General features: G+C 39.3%; 1 protein-coding gene across 5 annotated transcripts in view; it reads left to right on the top strand.

Moving 5' to 3' along the window:
- CPED1 (cadherin like and PC-esterase domain containing 1) overlaps nt 1-20,333 on the top strand; it is a 250,328-nt gene extending 229,995 nt beyond the window's left edge. For 4 of the 5 annotated variants that reach the window (XM_045511114.2, XM_010947605.3, XM_045511115.2 and 1 more), the window contains 2 exons: nt 2,720-2,866; nt 18,341-20,333. In XM_045511114.2, the coding sequence (XP_045367070.2) occupies nt 2,720-2,866; nt 18,341-18,562 (369 nt within the window). In that variant the 3' untranslated portion in view covers nt 18,563-20,333. Of the gene's footprint in view, nt 1-2,719; nt 2,867-6,250; nt 6,400-18,340 lie in introns of all 5 variants that reach the window. The other variant, XR_006722160.2, reaches the window with a different exon arrangement.
- The last annotated feature ends 283 nt before the right edge of the window (nt 20,334-20,616 follow it).

The raw sequence follows: 20,616 nt of genomic DNA, 5'->3' as shown, positions 1-20,616 counted from the left end.
CCAGGGCTTGGACAGTGCTCATCGGTCTTTTCAGACTGGGTGAAGACCAAAGGAGGGAGGGAGAGGAGGGAGAACGACAGAAGAGAAAGGGGGAAGGGGGAGGGTAGAGCTCAGTGGTAGAGCATGTGCTCAGCATGCACGAGGTCCTGGGTTCAATCCCCAGTACCTCCATTAAGATAAATAAATAAACCTGATTACCTCCCCCCCCCCAACAAAAACAGAAGAGAAAGGGGGAATAGCAAGTGGAGGCAGAAAAGAAATCTGAACTCACCATCACCCTCATTGCAGCCATTCAAGACGTGGCCTCTGCCTTCTTTGGTAGACTTGCTTCCAATGCATATACACACGTGTACACACACCCACACATGCACACACACACTCGCTCCACCACTGAGTGTGCCATGCTCTCAGTCACCTCCAGGTCTTTGAAGTCACTGTTCCCTCTTCTTGGAGCCCACGTTCCCACCACGTGGATGACTTCCAGGCACGTTTCAAGTGTTAGTTCAAATGTAGTTTCTTCTGGGAAGACTTAATGGACACCCTGCACTCAGTTGGCTACTCCTGCCAAGAGCTCCTGAAACAGCGTCTGGGGTCCCTGTTCACGTCACTTGGCAGGTTCAGTCCTTGGTTTTGTGTCTCCCCTGCTGGACTAATCCCCGTGAGAGCGGCATGGGGAGGGAGCTGTGCACTGCTCACTCTGGGACCCCAAATGCAAAACACAATTCTCAGCACACAGAAGACTCTCAAAAAACACCTCACGCATGAATGAGTGAGTGATATTTTGTGGGATTTGGATGCTCCCAGATCGCCCCTTCGGGACTGAGACACTCATTCCCCTGGGCTGCTGGGGTTGTGACCTGAGTCCCAGTAGGAACTGCCCTGGGCTACAGACACCCAGCCAAGTCTCAGCCCCCTTGCGTTCATTTGTCCCATCTCAGAAGGGCCATCCCAGCTCTAACACTCCTGGTGGGATCAGCAGAAGCCTGTGTTGCAAGGACGCTGCGATTCAACGTCTCTCTCTGCCCAGTGCATCTTCCCTCGCTCCCGTGCAAGTGTTGATCCCAAGGGCGCTCTTCTGTTCCCCCGTTGAATGCAAACTGCCGGTTCAGAGTCTGTTTCCCAGAGAACTGACCTTTCTCTAGCAACCACCTACTGGAAAGTTTCTTCTATCTTTTATAATTGGACCCTTTAACGTTGAGAGGGTACTTGCAACTGGACAAGAAAAAGCCTACAATCTTGAGCCCCTGGAGTATCATTTCCCAGGTGCTGGCACAGACTGAAGTCCCATCTCTCTCTTTTCCTCTGGGTTTCTTCTTATGAACCTTTTCTATTCACTACTATATTTGGGGGGAAAACACTCATCTTTGCACGTCATATAAAAATAGGTGTGCAAACACAGTGGGGAAGACAGGAAGTTAGGTGTCATGGTACTGCTTCTTTTACCTGGCAGCTGGATTTTTAAATGCAAGTGATTATTTACTTTTTTACCTGGATTATGAAAAAAAAAATTTTTTTTTTTTTTTTGCTCTTTGGAAAAGGAAAGGGGCATGCAGTTCCCTCCCTGTGTCCGTTTGGGTTCTCAAAGAGACAAACACCATGACGAGGTTACTTGAAGGGAATTTATTAGAAAGAATGCCTGAGAATCAAGGAAAGGATGCGGGAGCAGGCAGGAGGCGTTTCAGACCACGACGCCCAATGCATATCACTCAGTCTAGCACCAGATATTTTTGTGTGTGTCTGCTGTGTGTTGGGGACTGTGTTTAGCTGTAATGTGTCTGATATGAAGGGAGTGGAAGAAGGATGGACTAGATAGGAAGAGTCTCAGACCACAGGTCGGTCTGAGAAAGTCTTGGCCAAGCCGATGATGAATCCTGGAGTCAGAGTAAGTTAGTGGAGGAGACCCTCTTCTCGGCAGTGGACCTGCACTCTCGCCGAGCTCCATCATTGCCTCAGACATGGCTGGGGAGGGAGGGAGGAATATGATTTAGAGAAGCAGCAGCTGGAGCCTTCGCTCAATTCCGGGGCTCCTGGATGCACACTCCCCGTCTGTTTCCCCAGCCCCACCCAACCAGCAACCCTCACCCTGCCCAGGAACCCCCTTTAGAAATCTCCCTGTCCAGCCGTCCCCCTGCCCCTGCAGAACTATTCCTTTTTCTCTCCTGGCTCACAGCCTGGAATATTTACCTCCAATAAAGGACTTAGTAAGTGTTCACATATCTGTTTCTCCTATTTGAATGCAATGTCTGAAGAGCAGGTACCACGATCAATTTTTCCTTATTTTCCCGTTGTCCCTCAGTGCAGAGGTAAGCGCAAAATAGATACTAATTAATATTCAAATGACTAAATGATTAAGAGTTCAAATAGATGGAGACAGAATTTGTGATTCTTAGTCTTGGCTTTTAAATTGAGGATTTTAGATACTTCCAAGGTTTCTTTGTGGCCAATAAACCTAACTACTTTTCATAGACAAGAACGTTCCAAACTGTGTGTCACTATAAATACTGATGTAAGGCTGTTTTGTGTATTCATAAATGTTTATATTTATATTTTGAAAAAAATTAGAGCACATCTTTATTTAAGAAATGCGTGGGAAATTAATTCTTTACCTCACAATTGAGACCAATCTGCAAAAAAAAATGACATATACATGATTTTACACAAGTGATTAAATCATGAAACAATCCTCTTAGTAAAAATCTCATTCTCCTTTACAACACAGAGTGAAGTTCAGAATTTATGGAAAGAAAATTTGGTTATTCTGGATGCTGCAAAAAAATATGGCTACGAAGTGGTTGACACATTCACCATAACAATGGGGCGACACAAGGAGTTTCTGCAGGGGGCGTGTGGATGTCATTTCCATGAGGTACCGATGCTGGCCATCTGATTTTTGTAGCTTTTGATTTTTTTTTTAAATTCCTCATTGTATCTTTGATTGCATTGCCAGTCTTATTTGGATTTAAAAACTACGTCCAGCGGAGATTAAATGACATATTCATTGCCACTCAGCCAAAGCAAGTAGCAGTCACAACTCGAGTCTCTACAAAATCGAAGTGTTAAAAGAAATTAATGTTTATGAAGACATTTGAAAACTAGAATCACTGGTCAACACAAACAGGAGGATGGCAACCTGGAGAGCACCTGTCTTTTCTAATAGACTCCAAGCCTCCCCATCAGGAATTGTGTCCAAAGACAGTGGCACGTGTCTTTAGTGGAGGCAGCTTAACAGTCGAAACAGCTGAATGTGCTAAACTGATGAATGACCTCCCTCCACTGGCTTATCCAATGTGTTCACAGGAAGGCCTGTGTTTTGAATAGTTTTCCCCTTCCTACTGGTGGAAGTGATTTTATTTGTAGCCAGTAATTGAATAGTCTTAGCTGATAAGGTGATAACTGAAAATACTTTTTTTTTTCCTTTCCCTGCTGTCTTATCAGCTCTGTGGATTATTTCCTCCCTACACTGGAGTAGAATCTGCGGGTAGGTCCCATCATTTTAAAACCACTTTCAGATAAGAATAGGACTCTAATCACTGTCAGGCATAAGAAGAATCTCAGCTAAGCACTAAAATTGCCAGGTCTGTGTTGTAACCACGTGAAGTTATTTCCTCCCCCTAGCTCAGACTTGCCTCAGTCTCAAAAGCCCAGAGTGGGAGAGAGAGGGCAGGAGGCTTCTTTCCTACTCCTCCATCTTGCTTTGCTGGTCATCTGCTCAGGGTAGGACAAGAAGTCTTACTTGAGTGGCGTAAGTACAGCCCATCAATGTGCTTTCTGGGTGTAGCTTGCTAATTCTTCCTTTTTAGGATGCTCTTGTGGACTTCCTTGAGGAAACCCCTCACTGGGACCCTCTGATCATAGCTTCTCTGACACAGGCAATACCTCTCTTATAGCTGCCTTCTTTCCTTGGCCCCTGGGCTTCCAGTTGTCCAGCCCTCTGTTGGGAGTCATGTTGCTTCCCCAAGCATCCTCTCGGAAAATATTCAACATGGCACTGGGCTTCCTATACTCAGTTGCCCACATTTGGTCCACAAGAAACACTCATGCATCCTTGCTCTGCTGTTGCTGCAAATACAGTTAGCTCCCAGTGCAGCCCTGTCTCTCTCTCCCTCTCGCTCTAACTTCCACTCTCACTCTTGTTCTCTCACTCTCTCTGCCACCTTAAAGCCGACCTATAGCCACAGTGACACATAGAAGCTCCATTGCTCCCCAACCCCCAGAGGACACGTGTCCACCTCCTAAAGCTGGTCCCTTGAAGGCCCTTCCCACTTGACTTAGAACAAAGATAAAGCAACTGCCCAAGATCAAGGGAGACCACAAAGAATTGGAAGAACTTCCTTTATGGAAATTCTTTCTCTTTCTTATTCTCTTTTTCCTAACTTTCAATCAGACAAGAGTTTGCTAAACTGGATTTTGTCCACACTTTTGCAGGTTTTGCATACATCACCCTTACATTGCTTTTAGAATGTGAGTTTACTTGGCTTCTGTTGTTGGCTCTAGATCTCAGGAGCTTCGGCCAAAACTGGGTTGGAAAATGTCTCATTTGATCATCCTGTCATATCTATTCATTCTTTCTTGTGTGGCTCCCTTTGTAAACCAGAGTACATTTATTAGTGGGTTGACTAGTGAGGAGACAACTAAAGGTTTTTTCTAACCCTGCTGTCAGCCCTATGGTAAGTATGAGAATCCATCTTGGTCCTCAGATTTTTACTAATATAAAAGTCATTGATGTGCATTGGTTCTTCTGTATGTTCTGCTAATGGATTCCCATTATATTTGTGTATGACAAACGGAACCGCATCTCAGAGAAGTGAGTCGGGAGTATGGCATTTTGAGTTTTGATTTAGCAACTTGAAGCTTGGCCATGCTGTTGCAGAACAGACTTTATGCCGTAGGATACTGTGTATCTCCTTACCTCTTCCATAAGATAATACCCTCCCAGTGCCTCTCCTACCTGCAAAAGGTCAAGACTTAGAACAAGAGCAGGTAGTTTGGAAGAGGAAGAAACAATGAACTTGCATTGGAGCCAGCCCAGTATCGTAGCTGGCTGCAAAAACATGCCAAAGATCGCTAAACTCACAGAAAATGAGGACTTTGCAAGACAGCATACAGGTTGGATTTTTTTTTTTTTCTGCCTCTTTTAGAAAAGGTTTATTTATTCATTTTTACGTAATGTATCTTCAGTTAGTATTTTGGGGAAGGGTGTGTTTTTCACTTTTCAGCTTTAGTGCTCTGGAAGTCTGAAAAAAGAGAAATCCACCAATGATTTCCCACATGGCTCCAATTAAAAACAGAAGTTGCCCTTCCCACATGACGGCATTGCATGTATCCTCTGCCACAGGATCAACCAGTTGTCAGTAAAAGTCATGGTATTTGAGAACTACAATAAATAATCTTTGAACCATCAGAACTGGAAGATTGGCTTATAATCATTACTAATAGAAACCATCCTTAATTTGCATAATCATGATTTAAGCATGTCAGATAAAATTATTTCACTTATTGGATTTTATAATTTTTTGTGCACAATTATTATGTACACATTGTTTTTTATTAAACCCTATTTCTAACGTGTGCCATCTTAATGGCAAGCTATACAGGTATCCCCCAAATTATCTGTTGATTCTGGAGCAGTGTTATCCATTTTGAAGTTTTCATGTTTGAGCTGAAATACTTCTGGGAGTGTTTGCCTCTCCAGTTACAACACAGAACTGATAAGATCATCTTTCTCAACTGACTCCCTTCATCACAAAGTCTCTAAACCCATTCATCTCTTAGGCACAACTGTTGCTTAATTCTTGAACAGTTTGTACCACTTGTACCTCAGGAGGTTTCCAGCACTGACACTGATGTTTGATAATCTTTCTAAACCATCACCCAACATCTTCAATCACTGTTAGCTTATTGTAAGCAATCAAGAAACTCCAAACCTTTTTGCAAAGGATGATTTGATGATGAATATAACAAGCCGGGAAAACATAGGTTGTTAGTCCCAAGCAAAACATATTAAAGGGCAGAAATTCATCAATAATAACCATTTTCCTCTGTGCTCGACTTATGAACTGGCAAAGGAATTTGTCAGACCGTAAAAGCAAGAACTAAGACCTACTGTACTAAAGCAATAAGAATTTGGGTTTGGGAGCCTTGTATCTTTTGGTGTTCAATTACACCATTCTCACAGTAGATTCACAGATACCTGAGAAGGACTGTTATAACCATCAGTGTGAGATCTTGATGCGTCCTCTTTGATTTGCAGTGAGAATTCTATCACAGACATAACAAACCTGCTGCGGTGGGCTCTGGCTGCCCTAGGTGAGATTAAGGTCTCGAGGCTTCTCTTTCATCTGTCAAGGCACTGAGAAAGGACATGTTGCCACCGTGAATCTATAAACAACTTCCCAACTGGTATGCATCAATTTTGACTAAAATGTTCCTACTGATTAGAGAAGCAGGTGTTTCTCTTTATGGGGAGAAATGGAATTTTGTTTTCCCGGTGTTTTTGCAGGACAACAAACAGGATCCAGGTAGCTCTTGCCCAACGGTGGTTTTGGATGGTGCCTTTAGTTGTGTGGCAAACATCTACTGTGAATGAGCTAAAACCTGGAAAGGATGCAAAAATATTACCAGCCTAAACCTGGCTACAGAAGGGGCAAATCCGCAGCCAGTTGTTATCTGATTATCAGGTAGTCTGACCAGCTGTACAGACCTTATATGATGTCTCTGTTTTCGGGCTGATGTAGCTGTAGCCTTTGACTCAGTCAAAAACAAAACATAACAAAACACAAAAATCCTCTGGCGTCACCACTCAGCTCTAATAGCAACAGATTTCCTTTGATTCTGGCACCTTGGAAAGAAGAGATTCTCAGTTCTTTGTCAGAGATGATTTCCTGTTATTACTTAATCTTAATTAAATTAGCAGAAGGTTATCTGGGCTAGAAATGTTTTCCTTCTGTATTTTGGGCCTAAACATTTTCTCCTTTTGACTTACTTTCAAAGTTTATCACAAACACAATAAGGAAAAAACCCTTTGAATTCACCTATCTAAAAAACTGAAGTAATGCCTTTTCGAGAGGGAAAAAAAAACCCGATCCAAATGTAATTATCTTATATAGCAGATCCCAGAATTTAACTATCAGCATGGCTATTTTTAATAAATTAGTAACACCACTTTAACTCAACTAATTGTGAAGCGTCTATGTGAGCATTGCACTAGAAGTAAACAAATAAATAAACCTTTTCTAAAAGGGACAAAAAAATAAAAATTAAAAGCAACCAATCTGTATGCTGTCTTTCAAAGTCCCCATTTCCTGTGAGTTTAGCAACCTTTGGCTTGTCTTTGCAGCCAACTATGATACTGGGCTGGCTCAGAGGCCAGGTCATTGTTTTTTCCTCTTCCAAGCTACCTGCTCTTATATTTGTAAGTAAAATGAACTGAGAGGACATTTTGTAGGTGTCATAAGCATCTCCAACTCAATGTGTTCCCAGATTGAGAATGAATACTCCCGTTCATCTCTCTTCTTCCCTAGTACTCCTGAACTTACTCAGTTGCTCTGTCATTTACAAACTCAGGTCATCCTTGACTCCTCGTTATCTTTCTCCAGCTCCCCAACAACTTCCAACCAGCTAGTTACCAATTTCTGTTTACCTTCTAAATATTCTTCCAAGTCTTTCCCATGTACTCTGGTCCGTTTGCCTCGATCTTTCTTATTCTTTTACTTAATCATCCAAAATTTGTTTTTTGAGTCCAGTTCTTGAGATAAACAGTAGTAATGCAAAAATAAATAAGACAGACTTTCTACCTTCAACACATTGTACTCAGAGGGTTAGGCATAAAAATCCACATTATGAAACAATATGGTAAGTGGTGTGTTAGAGATATAAATAGTGTATTGTAGTAACACCAAGAAGGGGCACCTAATCCAATCTGAGAATGGACTGAACCTCTCCTTGAAAACTATCCAACTTTATTATTAAAGGATGAGTAGGCCCTAGTCAAGGTAATTAGGTGATGGCCATTCCAATCCCATAGAACAATGTGCCTCAAAGTAGCTTTGAAATAACCTGATGTTCTCAGGAAATCACAAACAATTCTGTATCTTGTAGAACGTCAATTATAAAAGGGACCTGGGAAAACTTGGCTAGGGCCAGATCATGGTAAGAGCTCAGACTTTATCCTATAGGTGATGGAGAGTCAGTGAAAGATTTTAGAAAGAAGTGAGATGGTCACATCTCTTTGTTTCAAATAGGTAAGTCTGACAACAGTGAGGGGGAAAGATGTGAAGAGGATGAAGTCAGAGAGGGAAGTTAGGAGACTTTTTCAGATATCAGGGGAGCGATGATAAAGGCTGACCCAAACCTGGACAGAGACAACAATCATAAGAGAGAAGCAGGCAAACATAAGCCCTATTAAAAAAAATTAATGTCTCTAGATCTTATCAGTGACATGAGGGAGCAGGAAGAATCAAAAATTATGCCTAACTTGGGTGACAGATTAGAGAACCGAATTGGCAGTTGAGACAGGGAGTAACTGAGAAGGCATGGGCTTAGGGAAAAGATGAGGAATTCCATTCTGAACATGTTGTGCCTGGGATGCCTGTGGGACATCCAGGTGGAGAGATCCAACAGGCAGTTGGATACACAAGTCTGAAGCTTGAGGGACAGGGTGGGGCTGGAGACAAAAAGTTGGAAGTCATCATAAAATAGGTAAAAGTTGAAACCTTGGAAATAGATCATCCAAAGAAAGTGAGCAGAATATGAATTGCAAGGAAGGGACTCTTGGAAACACCAAGACTGAAGCAACTTTTGGAGAAATAGGAGCACTTGAATTTAGAGCAGAAACTTGGAGGAGAGCTCTAGTAGAGGGTGGTGCTGTGGAAAGGGGGAATTTGCAAGGAGAGATGAAAACAGGGTTAATGTTGTCAAATGCAATAGATACATCTATTAAGATAAGGATCTTTAAGTAGTCATTGATTTTTGGCATTGAGAAGATCCTTTCTGATCACGTGAAGAGGAATTTCAGTAAAACCTTGAGGGCAGGAAGTAAACTATAACAGATTGATGAGGTGTAAGAAATGAGAAAAGGGGTTGGGTAAAGCCTTTCAACAAGTAAAAATAAGAAGAGGGAAGAGATACTGGACTTAGAAAAGGAAGTGGCCTGGGGCAGTTTGTAGGAGGAACAGTTTTGGCATGTTTCTGGGAAGAGGAAGAATTGTCAATGCTATTATAGAATACAGGAGCGGGTAGGACTGCTGGAGAAAGGCCCCTGATAATTTGGGACAGGATCAGGTCAAGGACACTGGTAAATAGTTGATAGGATGCTGGTAAATGAACAAGGTGAGAGGGAGGGTCTTCTTTCCTATCATTCGTTTGCCCTCGACTATTACAAGATCTTCATCCTGGAACCTTCACCTGCAACTACTTGAGTTCATCTTTCATGCCCCGACCAAGGGTAGTGTTTCTACAATTTAAATTGAATCGTGTCATTTAACATTTTTCAATGGCTCTGTACCTAAAACAGAATCACAGAAGCTTTCACTACCTACCATCCCTATACCCGCCCCCCCCTTTAAAAGTAATTAAATACAGTCCTTCTGTGTAAAGTGATTCGTGTTCATTCCATCATCTGCAAGTGAATTATAACCTTTTCTAGTTGCTGATCAGATTAAAGGTCAGTCTCTGGTGAGAATGAACTCATTAGCCATAAGGGAGTCCAGCCTTCCCTGAGGTGGGTTGGAACAAAAATCCTCTTCCAAAGGGAGAGTCCTGTATTGAATGGTAATAACAGCTATAACATCACGGAATCTCTCCTAAGAAGGGTAATGAAATGGAAGAGGAACAAAGAAAAGTGACTCTGTGTTGAACTAGTATTATGACCCGTAAGGTAGCCATTGAGTCGAACCTCTGCAGTCCCGGATCCTGGAATGTCTGTGTGCCTAAGAGAAGCGGACCGTCACTATTTCTATGCAGCGAACACTCATTTCCAGGGGTTTAACGACCAATCTTCAAGGGCCATGCTGAGATGGACTTTGAACTACCTTGATTAGCATTTCTTAACTTTGTGTTTTAATATTCTAGCCTGGGGAAACCAGGATCTGTGGTTTGGGAAAGACTGTATGCCCCTCCACCTTCAGGACTCTCAGATAATACTAGTATATTAAATGATCCCATAAGCCCCTACAGCAAAGAAACTGTTTAGCTTAGTTTGACCCAGTTTTTCCAAAATTTTGACCACAGAACCATTTTTCTTTTTTTAAATAACAACTATTAACACCTCACTAAACACACTTTGGGAAAACTAGCATAGAGAATGAGCGTTTAAATTATGCATGGAGTACAGATTAAATGTGGCAGACTGACCACAAGCATTCATCTTCTCTTCCACTTGAAACTCCACTAAAGAGACTTTAAGACATAAATCTTCACCACCACCCAAAAAAAAAAAAAAAAGACAGAATAAGAAATAACTCATAACAGACAAGAAATCCAAATTCATTTTAAGAAGTCTGACTTAGCCTGTAGGAGAAGTACAATGTAAAGTGCCTAGAGGGGAGAAACACCAATTATAGGAGGGGTACCCTTGGCCCCAGACCCTCTGAATGGCTCAGACCTGAAGGAGCCACATGCCGAGGAAGGCAGGGCTCAGCACATGTCAGAAAATGATTAAAAGTCTGTATGCAAAACTGGTGGACCCTGAGTCCCTCACCCTAACGCGTGCAGTCAAGAACCTACACTCATACATATGATTTCTTTTAAAATTGAACAGCAGAGGTTCTGGACTAAGAAACACAGGTCTAGCAAAGAGCAAATTAATATAGAGGCTGAAATCAGAAAACCCAAAAGTGAAAGTTAGCCCCTGAAGGGTGGAGCCCCTAAACCTCTCTCCAAGACCCCAAAATACCAGCAGTCAGTCATCCACCTCCTCAGACTGGAGGCTGGAGAGCTCTTCGGATAAGAAATGGCACGGCCGCATAGAAGACCTCTTTTTAAAAGGCCAGAATAGTGCTGAGCAAATCCCTACAATGAGGCCAGCAGTAGGAACTGTGGGTCTACACCCATTGTTTCTAAGTGACATTTGAGTGCCATATTCTTAAATATAAATTCCAGGTTCAAGAGAGATGAATGGAAGACCAAATACCTGAGAGTGAAGATCAAAATAGATTCCAAGAATCAATATGTACTTCTAAACAGAAGATGGTAGGAATTTAACGTGTTATCAGTTACACTAATGAAGGTCATCCAAGTAGTATCAGGAATTCAGTGACATGGAGAAAGGGTCTAGCTCAGTGGTAGAGCACATGCCTAGCATGCACGAGGTCCTGGGATCGATCCCCAGTGCCTCCATTTAAAAAATAAATAAATAAACCTAAGTACCTCCCCCCGCCCCCCACCACCACCAACAACAAAAATCCAGTGACAAGACTATTAAGCTGAGTTTAAGACTAAAGAGTCCGTCTCTGGGAAACTGCATAGAAGGGCCAGACAGAACCAAGAGTTAACATTAAATTGGTAAACTTCTAGTGAGTCTTCCCACCTCAGAGCAGAACTTGTTCCCAGAGCTGGGAACTAAGCTCTGTCGAGAGGCAGGGATTCAACAGGCTTAGCTCTCAGAATAAGAAGGGTCGAAGATTTGGTGGTAGGATGGAGACTGAGACATCGCATATCTGGCAATATCAAAAACAAACCAACAAACAAAAAAAGCCCATTCCTAAAGACAGCTTTAGTCTTGTTCTCTAATTCTCAGCATCTTTGACCCATTCAGCAGTTGGACTCCCTTCACTCAAAACAAAGCTTACTTCATGTGGTCGTAATTAAATATTGGGGGTAGGGGGGAGATGAAAGAATTCCTTATTATCTGTAAAAAGTGCATGATTTCCTGAAATGGAATTATAAGGACTGGCTTCGAGCTATTGTGTGTCACTCTATTTTTATTCTATTTCTGTGAATTCTTAAGCTACATTTTCAGCTGGTTATAAATTTTGTGGCTGGATCTGGATTGAACGTCCTGTCTGCAGAAGGACTATACCAAATAAAAAGTACTGCAATAGTACACATTTATCTTAAAAGACTACATTAGCAGGTTTTGCCTGCTTTTCCAACCTTAGAATGCCATTACCCTCATTTCTCAGACCCCACCCATGATTGTGAAACACGTTTGAAATCAGACTGTTCCCCCCTAATCAGGTCGAGAGATTTTGGAACACTTACACCACTGAAAATTGTTTTCTATTTTGTTCTTTGGATCTGGAACCACATCAGAAGTTCCCTGGGTGTTATTCAAGTCAAGATCAGTTTTAGAAAAGGTATTTGCTTATAATCTGCCTGACACTTTTCCAGTTCACCAAGCTTTCTCTTTTTATATCGGCTTTTTGAAAATCCAAAGTTATTTTAGAAGCAGCAATTAATTGACATGGTAATACACTCATTCTGAGAAATATTTGTGTGAAATCAGTTTTGAGTGTTGAAGTTACATGAATTTAAGAGTAAAAGTTGCAATACACTTTTGTTGTGTAATAATTCATAACAGTGTTTTCTTTGTTTGAGAAGTCTTACAGCAGCCATCGACCCAAACCAATGAAGCTGAATTGTGCCATTCGTATACCTTCTAAAATGCCTGTGTGCCCAAGTCTTTAACTATATAGAGACTTAGAAAGATCTAGTCATAAATTGGAAGATCTCTCACCATATAAGAAGCCTATGAGAAAGTAAAAATTACTTCTACCCACCAAAGCACAGAATTTCAATTTTTGTTACAAGGAGTCACAGAAAAATGTGATCCTCTACATGTCTTTAAATTGTCATTGCAGCACTTGACTCCAGTTCTGACATTACTCCTTTCCGAGTTTCTATAGGTAATATATTAAAAATCTGTTTCTGATTTGAAACACTGTAATCTTTACTTGAAAGTCTATTCCTACCTGTAACTTAATCTAAACTTGAACATTGCTGTGAGAAAAGTAATTTTTAGTATTACACTTAAACACCTGTGATTACAGAACAATGCTGATCGAACAGGTCGTCATACTTTATGGAGACCAATTGTGCTTTACTATCTCTTCCTAATTTTAAATATAGTTTGACACAGTCAAGTCACCAAAAGAAAATAAAGATAAAACTAGAGACCAGGAGTTACAGAATTCAGGTTTTTCCAGTGGGAGCCGCCTGTCCTCCTTGCTTGGCCCTGCGGTAAACCTTTTCCTGCTCAAAAAAAAAGATCAGGAGTTATTTTGGATTATTTTAAAGTGGCAAAAAAAAAAAATGCCATCCTTCACTCATGTTTAAAGTAATGTAAATATTTGGCAACTCACACGTCTGTGTTATTAAGCACATGTAGTAGTTCCTTTTTCTCTAGGTAGATATGTCTCTTTCTCAGTTGTCAAGTCTTATACTCCCAGATTTAGAGAAGCATTTGGAAGCGTAAAGCCATTAGTATTTGCTTCTGATTGAAGTAAGGACTGTACACAGACACCTCGAGTCCTTTGTCTCTGGTTCAAGGCCTAAATCTTTCACCATTGTTTTTTAATAGCTCACTTTTGTTGTTTACTACTATCATGCCCCAGAGGCAAACCTAACATTTGTATTGCTAACAGTTCTCTTTAAAAGCCACATCCCTGTTGCTACTCTAGTTGGATTTTAGAAACCCCAAATGACCTCTGATTTTGGGAAGGCCTCAAATGGGCACATTTCCACACAGAAGATCAAAGGAAAGAAGCAGTTCGCACTTTACCGTGCAGGTATCAAACATCCTTCACGTGTATAACATTTTCAAGACTTAAAAATGTAGTTAACTGCTTTTTCTCCACTTTCAAGCCCATAAGGGTAGGTAAAATAAGGTAATATTTTGAAACTCAAGAGATAGCAGTTTGACAGCAATGCCAGGCAATTTTACAAATAAGTTCAAAGAAATAATAGCCGTGTGAACAGATTATCATGGCCGCCATAAATTAGCACTGTCTGCTCGGTGTACTAAAGACCTATTCATTACATGGAAACAACATGGTGCCTGACCTTGGGGATCTCGCCTCAGACAATGTCTTTGAAGTCATTTCATTCTTGTTCTTACTTCAAGTATCTTAGACATGTGTCTTTATATAGTCCCCTTGAGGGTAGGGACCATATCTGAATTACTCCATGTGTTTCCTCACACAGAGAACTCTGACGATAATAGGTGGCTATTATATGGGAAAATCAATCAAGAATTTTAATTTTTAAGAAAGAGCATCATTTTGTTTCTCTTCTACTACTTTGCTATTGTAAAAGTTTACATGAATTCTTGCTAACTCTAGAAATTTTAAAATAAGTGTATACAATAAAAAAAAAAAAACCTTTTGTTTTTACACTACATACAGGCCCTCAGTTTTCACCCTCTTCTCCACTGGAGACTCAGCAGCATTTTAAAGACACACTCTTGATTTTAGTCCATGTAATTAAAACCATTAGGTGGTCAACACTTAGGGTCACTGGATTTATATGCCATTGGGCTCTACCTAGAACTACCTTATTTCTCCATGAGTATTTTTAGGGAACAGCAGCAGCTTATGAAATACATTTTAATCTACAGTATGAACATTCCTGTTTTTTCTATCTCACTATTGAATTTTGATTATGCTTGGCTTATACAGCCAACAAATCGAGTCTATGGTAGATTGGTGGTAGACTCAAGTCATATTGATGAATGAATATCTGGTATTGAAAGTCTCCTCTCATCATTGCCTTTTTTCCTTCCCAAATGGCCTTGGCTGTTTTCCTACATTTATTCTTTAAGATGTACTTTAGAATTTCTCTGCCATGCCCCCCACCACCCCCACCAAATCCTGCTGTGATTAAAATTGGAATCGCACTTTAATTAACTTGGGAGGATTTGACTTACTATGTCGCTCCATTTATTCATGTTTTCTTTTATGTCTCATTAAACTTTTCATGTAGTTTTCACTTGTGTCCTTTACATCATCATTGAATTTGATAAAGTTGTGTTAGTATTGTAATGGAATCTTTTCTCTAATGTATTTCTTATTAATTATTGAGAGAATATAGAAAAGCTATACAAGTTTTTAAAATATTAACTTCATAATATCTCATTATTTGATAGTAGATTCCTTTGAGTATTCAGAGCAAACAATCATATAGCTACCAATGATTCTTTGGTAATCTCCTATGACAAAATGTTTCATAATATTGAAGCTTAACATTCCTGAAATAAATTGTATGTGCTAGTGATACAGCACATAATACTGCTGGATTTTTTAAATGCTCCTCAATTCAATTTACCATAGCATTTTGGGAGGATTTTTTACATTTATGTTTGACAAGTCAAAATTGAAATGATTCTTTGTCCGTAGGTTTGTCAGCTTTTAGCATTCACTATCAGGGTGATACTGGCTTAATGAAAGAATTAGGAAACTTATTATCTTTGATTAGTTCCTGAAAAAGTTTTCAAAGGAAACCAACTGAATTAATTGTTGCTGGGCCAAGCCCTGGCATGAATGTGTAGGCGTCAATCTTACATAGCATCGTGGGAGCACTGGCACTGCAGGAGGCGTTAGGCTGACCCTCAGAAGCTGGGGGAGACCCCGTCATCCCATCTTCCTTTCTCAGAGAGCACCTTAGTGATTTAAAAATAGAACTCTGGATGGACCTGGAGATTGTCATACTAAGTGAAGTCAGCTAGAAAGAGAAGGAAAAATACCGTGTATTACCCATATATGGACTCTTGAAAAAAAAGGTCACAAATGAACTAATTTACAAAACAGAGACAGACTCACAGGCATAGAAAACAAACTTATGGTTACCAGGGGGGGAAGGGGATGTGGAGGGATAAATTGGGAGTTTGGGATTTGTAGATACTAACTACTATATATGAAATAGATAAACAACAAGATCCTACTGTGTAGCACAGGGAACTATATTCAATACCTTGTAATGGTCTATAATGAAAAAGAATATGAAAAGGAATATATATAATATATACATATATGTATAAATGAATCACTAGGCTGTACACCAGAAATTAACACAACATTGTAAATCAACTATACTTCAATAAAAAAAATATAAATATATTATCAACCTTCCCATTGTGATCTGGCAAAATATTGGCACTACTCTGAAGTAGAAGCTACATGCTTCAGCAAATAACACCAGAAATATGTACTTGTGTATATCCATTTCATGAATCATGTTCAAGATTGCTATAAGCATCTAAACTAGCATTATCCAGCATTTGTAATGCAACATTAAATGCAACCCTGAATTCACACAAAATATTAATTTTTAAAGAACTTATAACCTTTTGCATTGGGATGGACCTTTTTCTATTTTTCATGTAATTAGCATGCAGATCACCAGGCAATTGCAAAAGCCAGAACTTAGGACAATAGTACACAAACAAAATTAACCTTATTTTGGCTTCAGAACACTGGAATAATATTTTTTTAGAGTTGGATGTAATATTTATGCTTAAGTGTTTCCTTAAATAAAACTTCCTTAAAAATGTTGACTAATCTTGCTATAGGAGAATATAAACCGCCTCCAAAATGGACAAAACCTTCAGGAAAACACCAGTCCATCTCCCCAGCCTCTCATATTTACAGTCATAGTATAACCAAACAGAGGTGGACGGAGCGGTGCATAATAGAAACTTGCAACCTTGGGACCTGGAATATTAATCAGTGGTTAACTGCAAACTGAGCTGTAAATTATGGTCCGTAGGGATTCCCTACCACAACCCGCTGATTTCACTGGAATTCTTAAGAGTCACTTCATCTGAGGGCCTGATCATGAAAAGCCAAACCTCCCATAGTTACAGAAAAACAGTTCATTTCTTTGGGGTTAGCACAGTATAATTGGCTTTAAAACTTATGACTATTATATTTTTCTTCAAAATGGGAATAGCTTCAATGTTTTAATCATTATAAAGTAATGCACTTTCATTGTAGTAGAATTTAAAAGTCAAGACCAAAAAGTTATAAGGAATACATTTTAAATTGCCTCTGATTCCTCCCCCCAAAGATCACTGCTGTTCACCTTTTGGTGTAGATCTTTACAGGATTTCTCTTCAAATAACTCTTCGAAAATGGTTCATGCTCACTTGCAACATGACTAAAAATACTTACCTTCAAAATAGATATCGGGCTACTTTGGTCAAATAGTCTGCATTGTTGGAACAGTTTTCATTGCCTTCTTTTCAACGGGACCAAGAACTATGTACCTAAGTCACTATATAGCCCTGAAAAGAATAAAAAAATTAACATGAGCTGGTGTTGCTTTCAATAGTCATCAATAATACATAAATGGTTAATATTTCCATATTGACTGAAAACAATGTCTTAGGACTGCATTAATATGATGGAATTAAAGATTTGCTATTCGTTTGTAAACACACCCTCTTTTCCTTACTTATCAACCCTTCCTCTGTCTCCTTTATGGTCCCCACCTTGTGTTGCTGACCATTGTTGTTAACAGCTTGAGTCATATTAACCCAGTGATTAAAACTGACAGTTACAGGATTTCCAGATCAACTTTTTATATACTGTACAAATAGACAATAAATACGGCCTCTTTGTATGTGTATGTGTTGATATTCATAAAATATCTGTGAATAGAATCCCACGGAGATTGTAACATACGTTGCCTCCGGGGAAGGAACTGACTGACTGGTTGTGGAGAGCAGAGATGGGAAGGAAACGTTTCATTACATACTCTTTCATGTTTTATAAATGTTCATACTGCCTATTTAAAACAATTTTTAAGTTAAAAATATATCTCCATATGTACAAACATTTATCAGGTTATTAGCACAATAGATCACAGGCTGTTCCTTCAGGTTCCATAACTAAGTGCCCAGAGAAATGAATCCACTGTCTGTAACAGTGTCAGCTTATGGGTGTGCAATGGAAAAATATTTTCTCTTTTCTCTGAAAATAGTTTTAGTTATCATTCTATAAAAGGATGCCATGACAGGTGTAGAGTACTGTGCTTGAATCAGTGGCTCAGTAAAGACACGAGTGTCTTCTCTGTATGTTAGCATCTAGCCTAAATACACACACACACATATACACACACACACACATACACACACACACACACACACACACAGCAGTGTGATGGAGAAACCATCTGAGACTACTCCTTAGTTGCATTAGAGACAGCTGCCCTGAGGTAAGAAAATGGCAGAAATTCTATCTTCAGTCTTGGTCCTTTTTGAAAGATAAGTTGCTCTGGATCTTGGTTATATCAGTTGTATCTGTGTCAAGAGATACTGTTCAAGTTTGTGAGTTAGTTGTCCTGCTCTAGGCAGGACTCGAATGTCTTTGATTTTGCCTCACTGTTTTTTTTTTCTCTTTATTTGCAGGTAGTGAAATCAAAGATATCCAAAGAATATCACTTCATTAAAATGAAACGATCAAGAAATCATGTTGTGGGAAGGTACTTCAGCAATCAAAGCAAACTACAGCAAAGACAACAAGATTCTGTGACAAATTTTCAATCACCGTATCATGTCAGAGGTCCAGTTAATCAGGTTTGCTCTGAAATTCTTCTCAGCAGGATGTGTGCGAGTGAAAGAACCGTGTAGACTCTGCAGAAGGACTGAATCTGGAATTGGAGATAAGCCACGCATCTGGATGATGGTCTAGGAACCAAATCCTGTACATCACGTGGGTTTTGGTTCCACTGCTCACGCTCAGGCACCCTGGCACACACATGTGCACCAAGGCACGCTTAGCTGAAAAAGTAATAACACTTTTTTTTCCCCTACAGCTTTATAAAGTCAGGATGTGCACTTGGAAATAAGTTGGTTTCAAGATGAAAGAAAGAGCTAAAAGAAGGTGACTTGAAGTCTAACCATAAACTAGAACCTCTGAGGGCCGGCTAGTGCATTGTGATAACAGAGACAAATAGACATTTAAATCGTGTGGGGAAAATAAGATAATGCTCTTGAGTATGTGTTATCATCTTTATCGGTACCTTAATATATGGAAAAGGGGGAAAAGTAATTACATTCCACCTGCAGGTAGGGATCTCGCTTATGCCCTTTGCCAGGAGAAGACACAGCATTTATTGCGGTTTAGGCTTTGTGAATCTGATTATGAAAACTGTTTCTTCCTGTCCTTTTAAAATCTTGTAACTGAAAGGAAAAGGACAGGAATGCTCCTCCAGGGGATTCTAAGAGATTCTACGAGAGAGATAGGAAATGTAATATTTTATAGTTAAAACACCAATATATTTAAAACTTTGCACTCTGTACTTTTCATAAACATTCCCTCCTAGCCTGTCTGTGAACTTGGATGGGTAAATGTAGTCTAAGTTGGTTAGTTATGTAATTTTCAAGTGAGAAACAAAATAGTTCCTTGTGGGTTATTTTCTTATGTTTCATTGATGATAATACTTAAGAAAGCTTTTGTTTGCAGTTAGAGCCCTATATAATTTAAGATTGCAATTATATTTTATGTAAATATTTTGCAAAGGATTAAGCATTCTCAAGTGCATAGGCATTTATTTCCATGAAGCATTTGTATATGTCCACAATACTACTATGTTACTAGTAACTATATTTTGATTTTCCTGAGCAACTGTAATCCAAATTTTAGAATAGACATAAAATTATTTTTTACAAACCTGTGGTATACATATAAAACATACCTAATCTTGGTATTGAGAACTTTCTCTTCTTTAAGTTCTTTGTTGTACAATTGCTCTGTTGTGAGATAACATATTACAGTTACAATGTCTTTTAAAGGATTATTTTTCTTTGGGGGGAAAAAAAGCTGAGGGTTAATTTAATACTTGACTGAAATTACCAAATGTACAAATACCTCAATTTCATTACCATACAAAAAAATAAAACTATTTTGATTGATCAGTTCCTTAGTATGAACATCCACCTCCTTTAAATCTCTATTTTTATACATATTTTATATGAAAGTAAACATGAATTTATATTTAACTGTCTTAAATTATATCTAAGCACACAAGTATGACTTGATATAAACAATTCATACCTGAATCTGACAATTTTTTTAAAGAATGGTACAGAATTAACTTTTAAAATGAAGGATTTTTCTAATATCTGCAGCTATATGCAAGCATCATTTTTAAGTTTTCAGTGATTTTTTTTAATGATATAAAAGTTTTCCAATTTATGTAGCTTATCCATCGTGTTAGAATATCACATACTCCAGAACAGAATTATAGTCAGTGGATGTTGCTTGTAACTTCCTGTCAACCTAACGTAATGCCCTTCTGACTGAGAGGTTAACCTGGCATTTACCTCTTTGCCATTGAAATAATAATGGGTTTTAGAAACAACTGTAATAATACTGTTAATAAATGTCTTCCTGGTAATAGTCTGTGTTCAGAGAGTGTATTTTATTTTCCTTTTTACTGGAGGTATATACCATACAAACAATGATCACCTGGCAGGGATATTATCCTGTGGATTCAACTACTAAAGTGTGGTTTTAATAAGGTAGCCATATAGTTCCTTCCAACCCTGACCCTCTCTAGATTTTGGTCAGATGAACTTCCTACGATACCAACACCTAAGCTTTTAAATGTAAGTGTAGTGATGAGGTTTGTTGTTGTTGTTGTTGATTTTGGTGTTTGTTTGTTTGTTTGTTTAGACAAGGC

This window comes from Camelus bactrianus, chromosome 7, assembly GCF_048773025.1.
Source record: "Camelus bactrianus isolate YW-2024 breed Bactrian camel chromosome 7, ASM4877302v1, whole genome shotgun sequence".
In the NCBI taxonomy this organism is placed as follows: Eukaryota; Metazoa; Chordata; class Mammalia; order Artiodactyla; family Camelidae; genus Camelus; species Camelus bactrianus.
The sequence above is the reverse complement of the archived record's forward strand: the minus strand, read 5'-3'. Positions and strand labels throughout refer to the sequence as shown.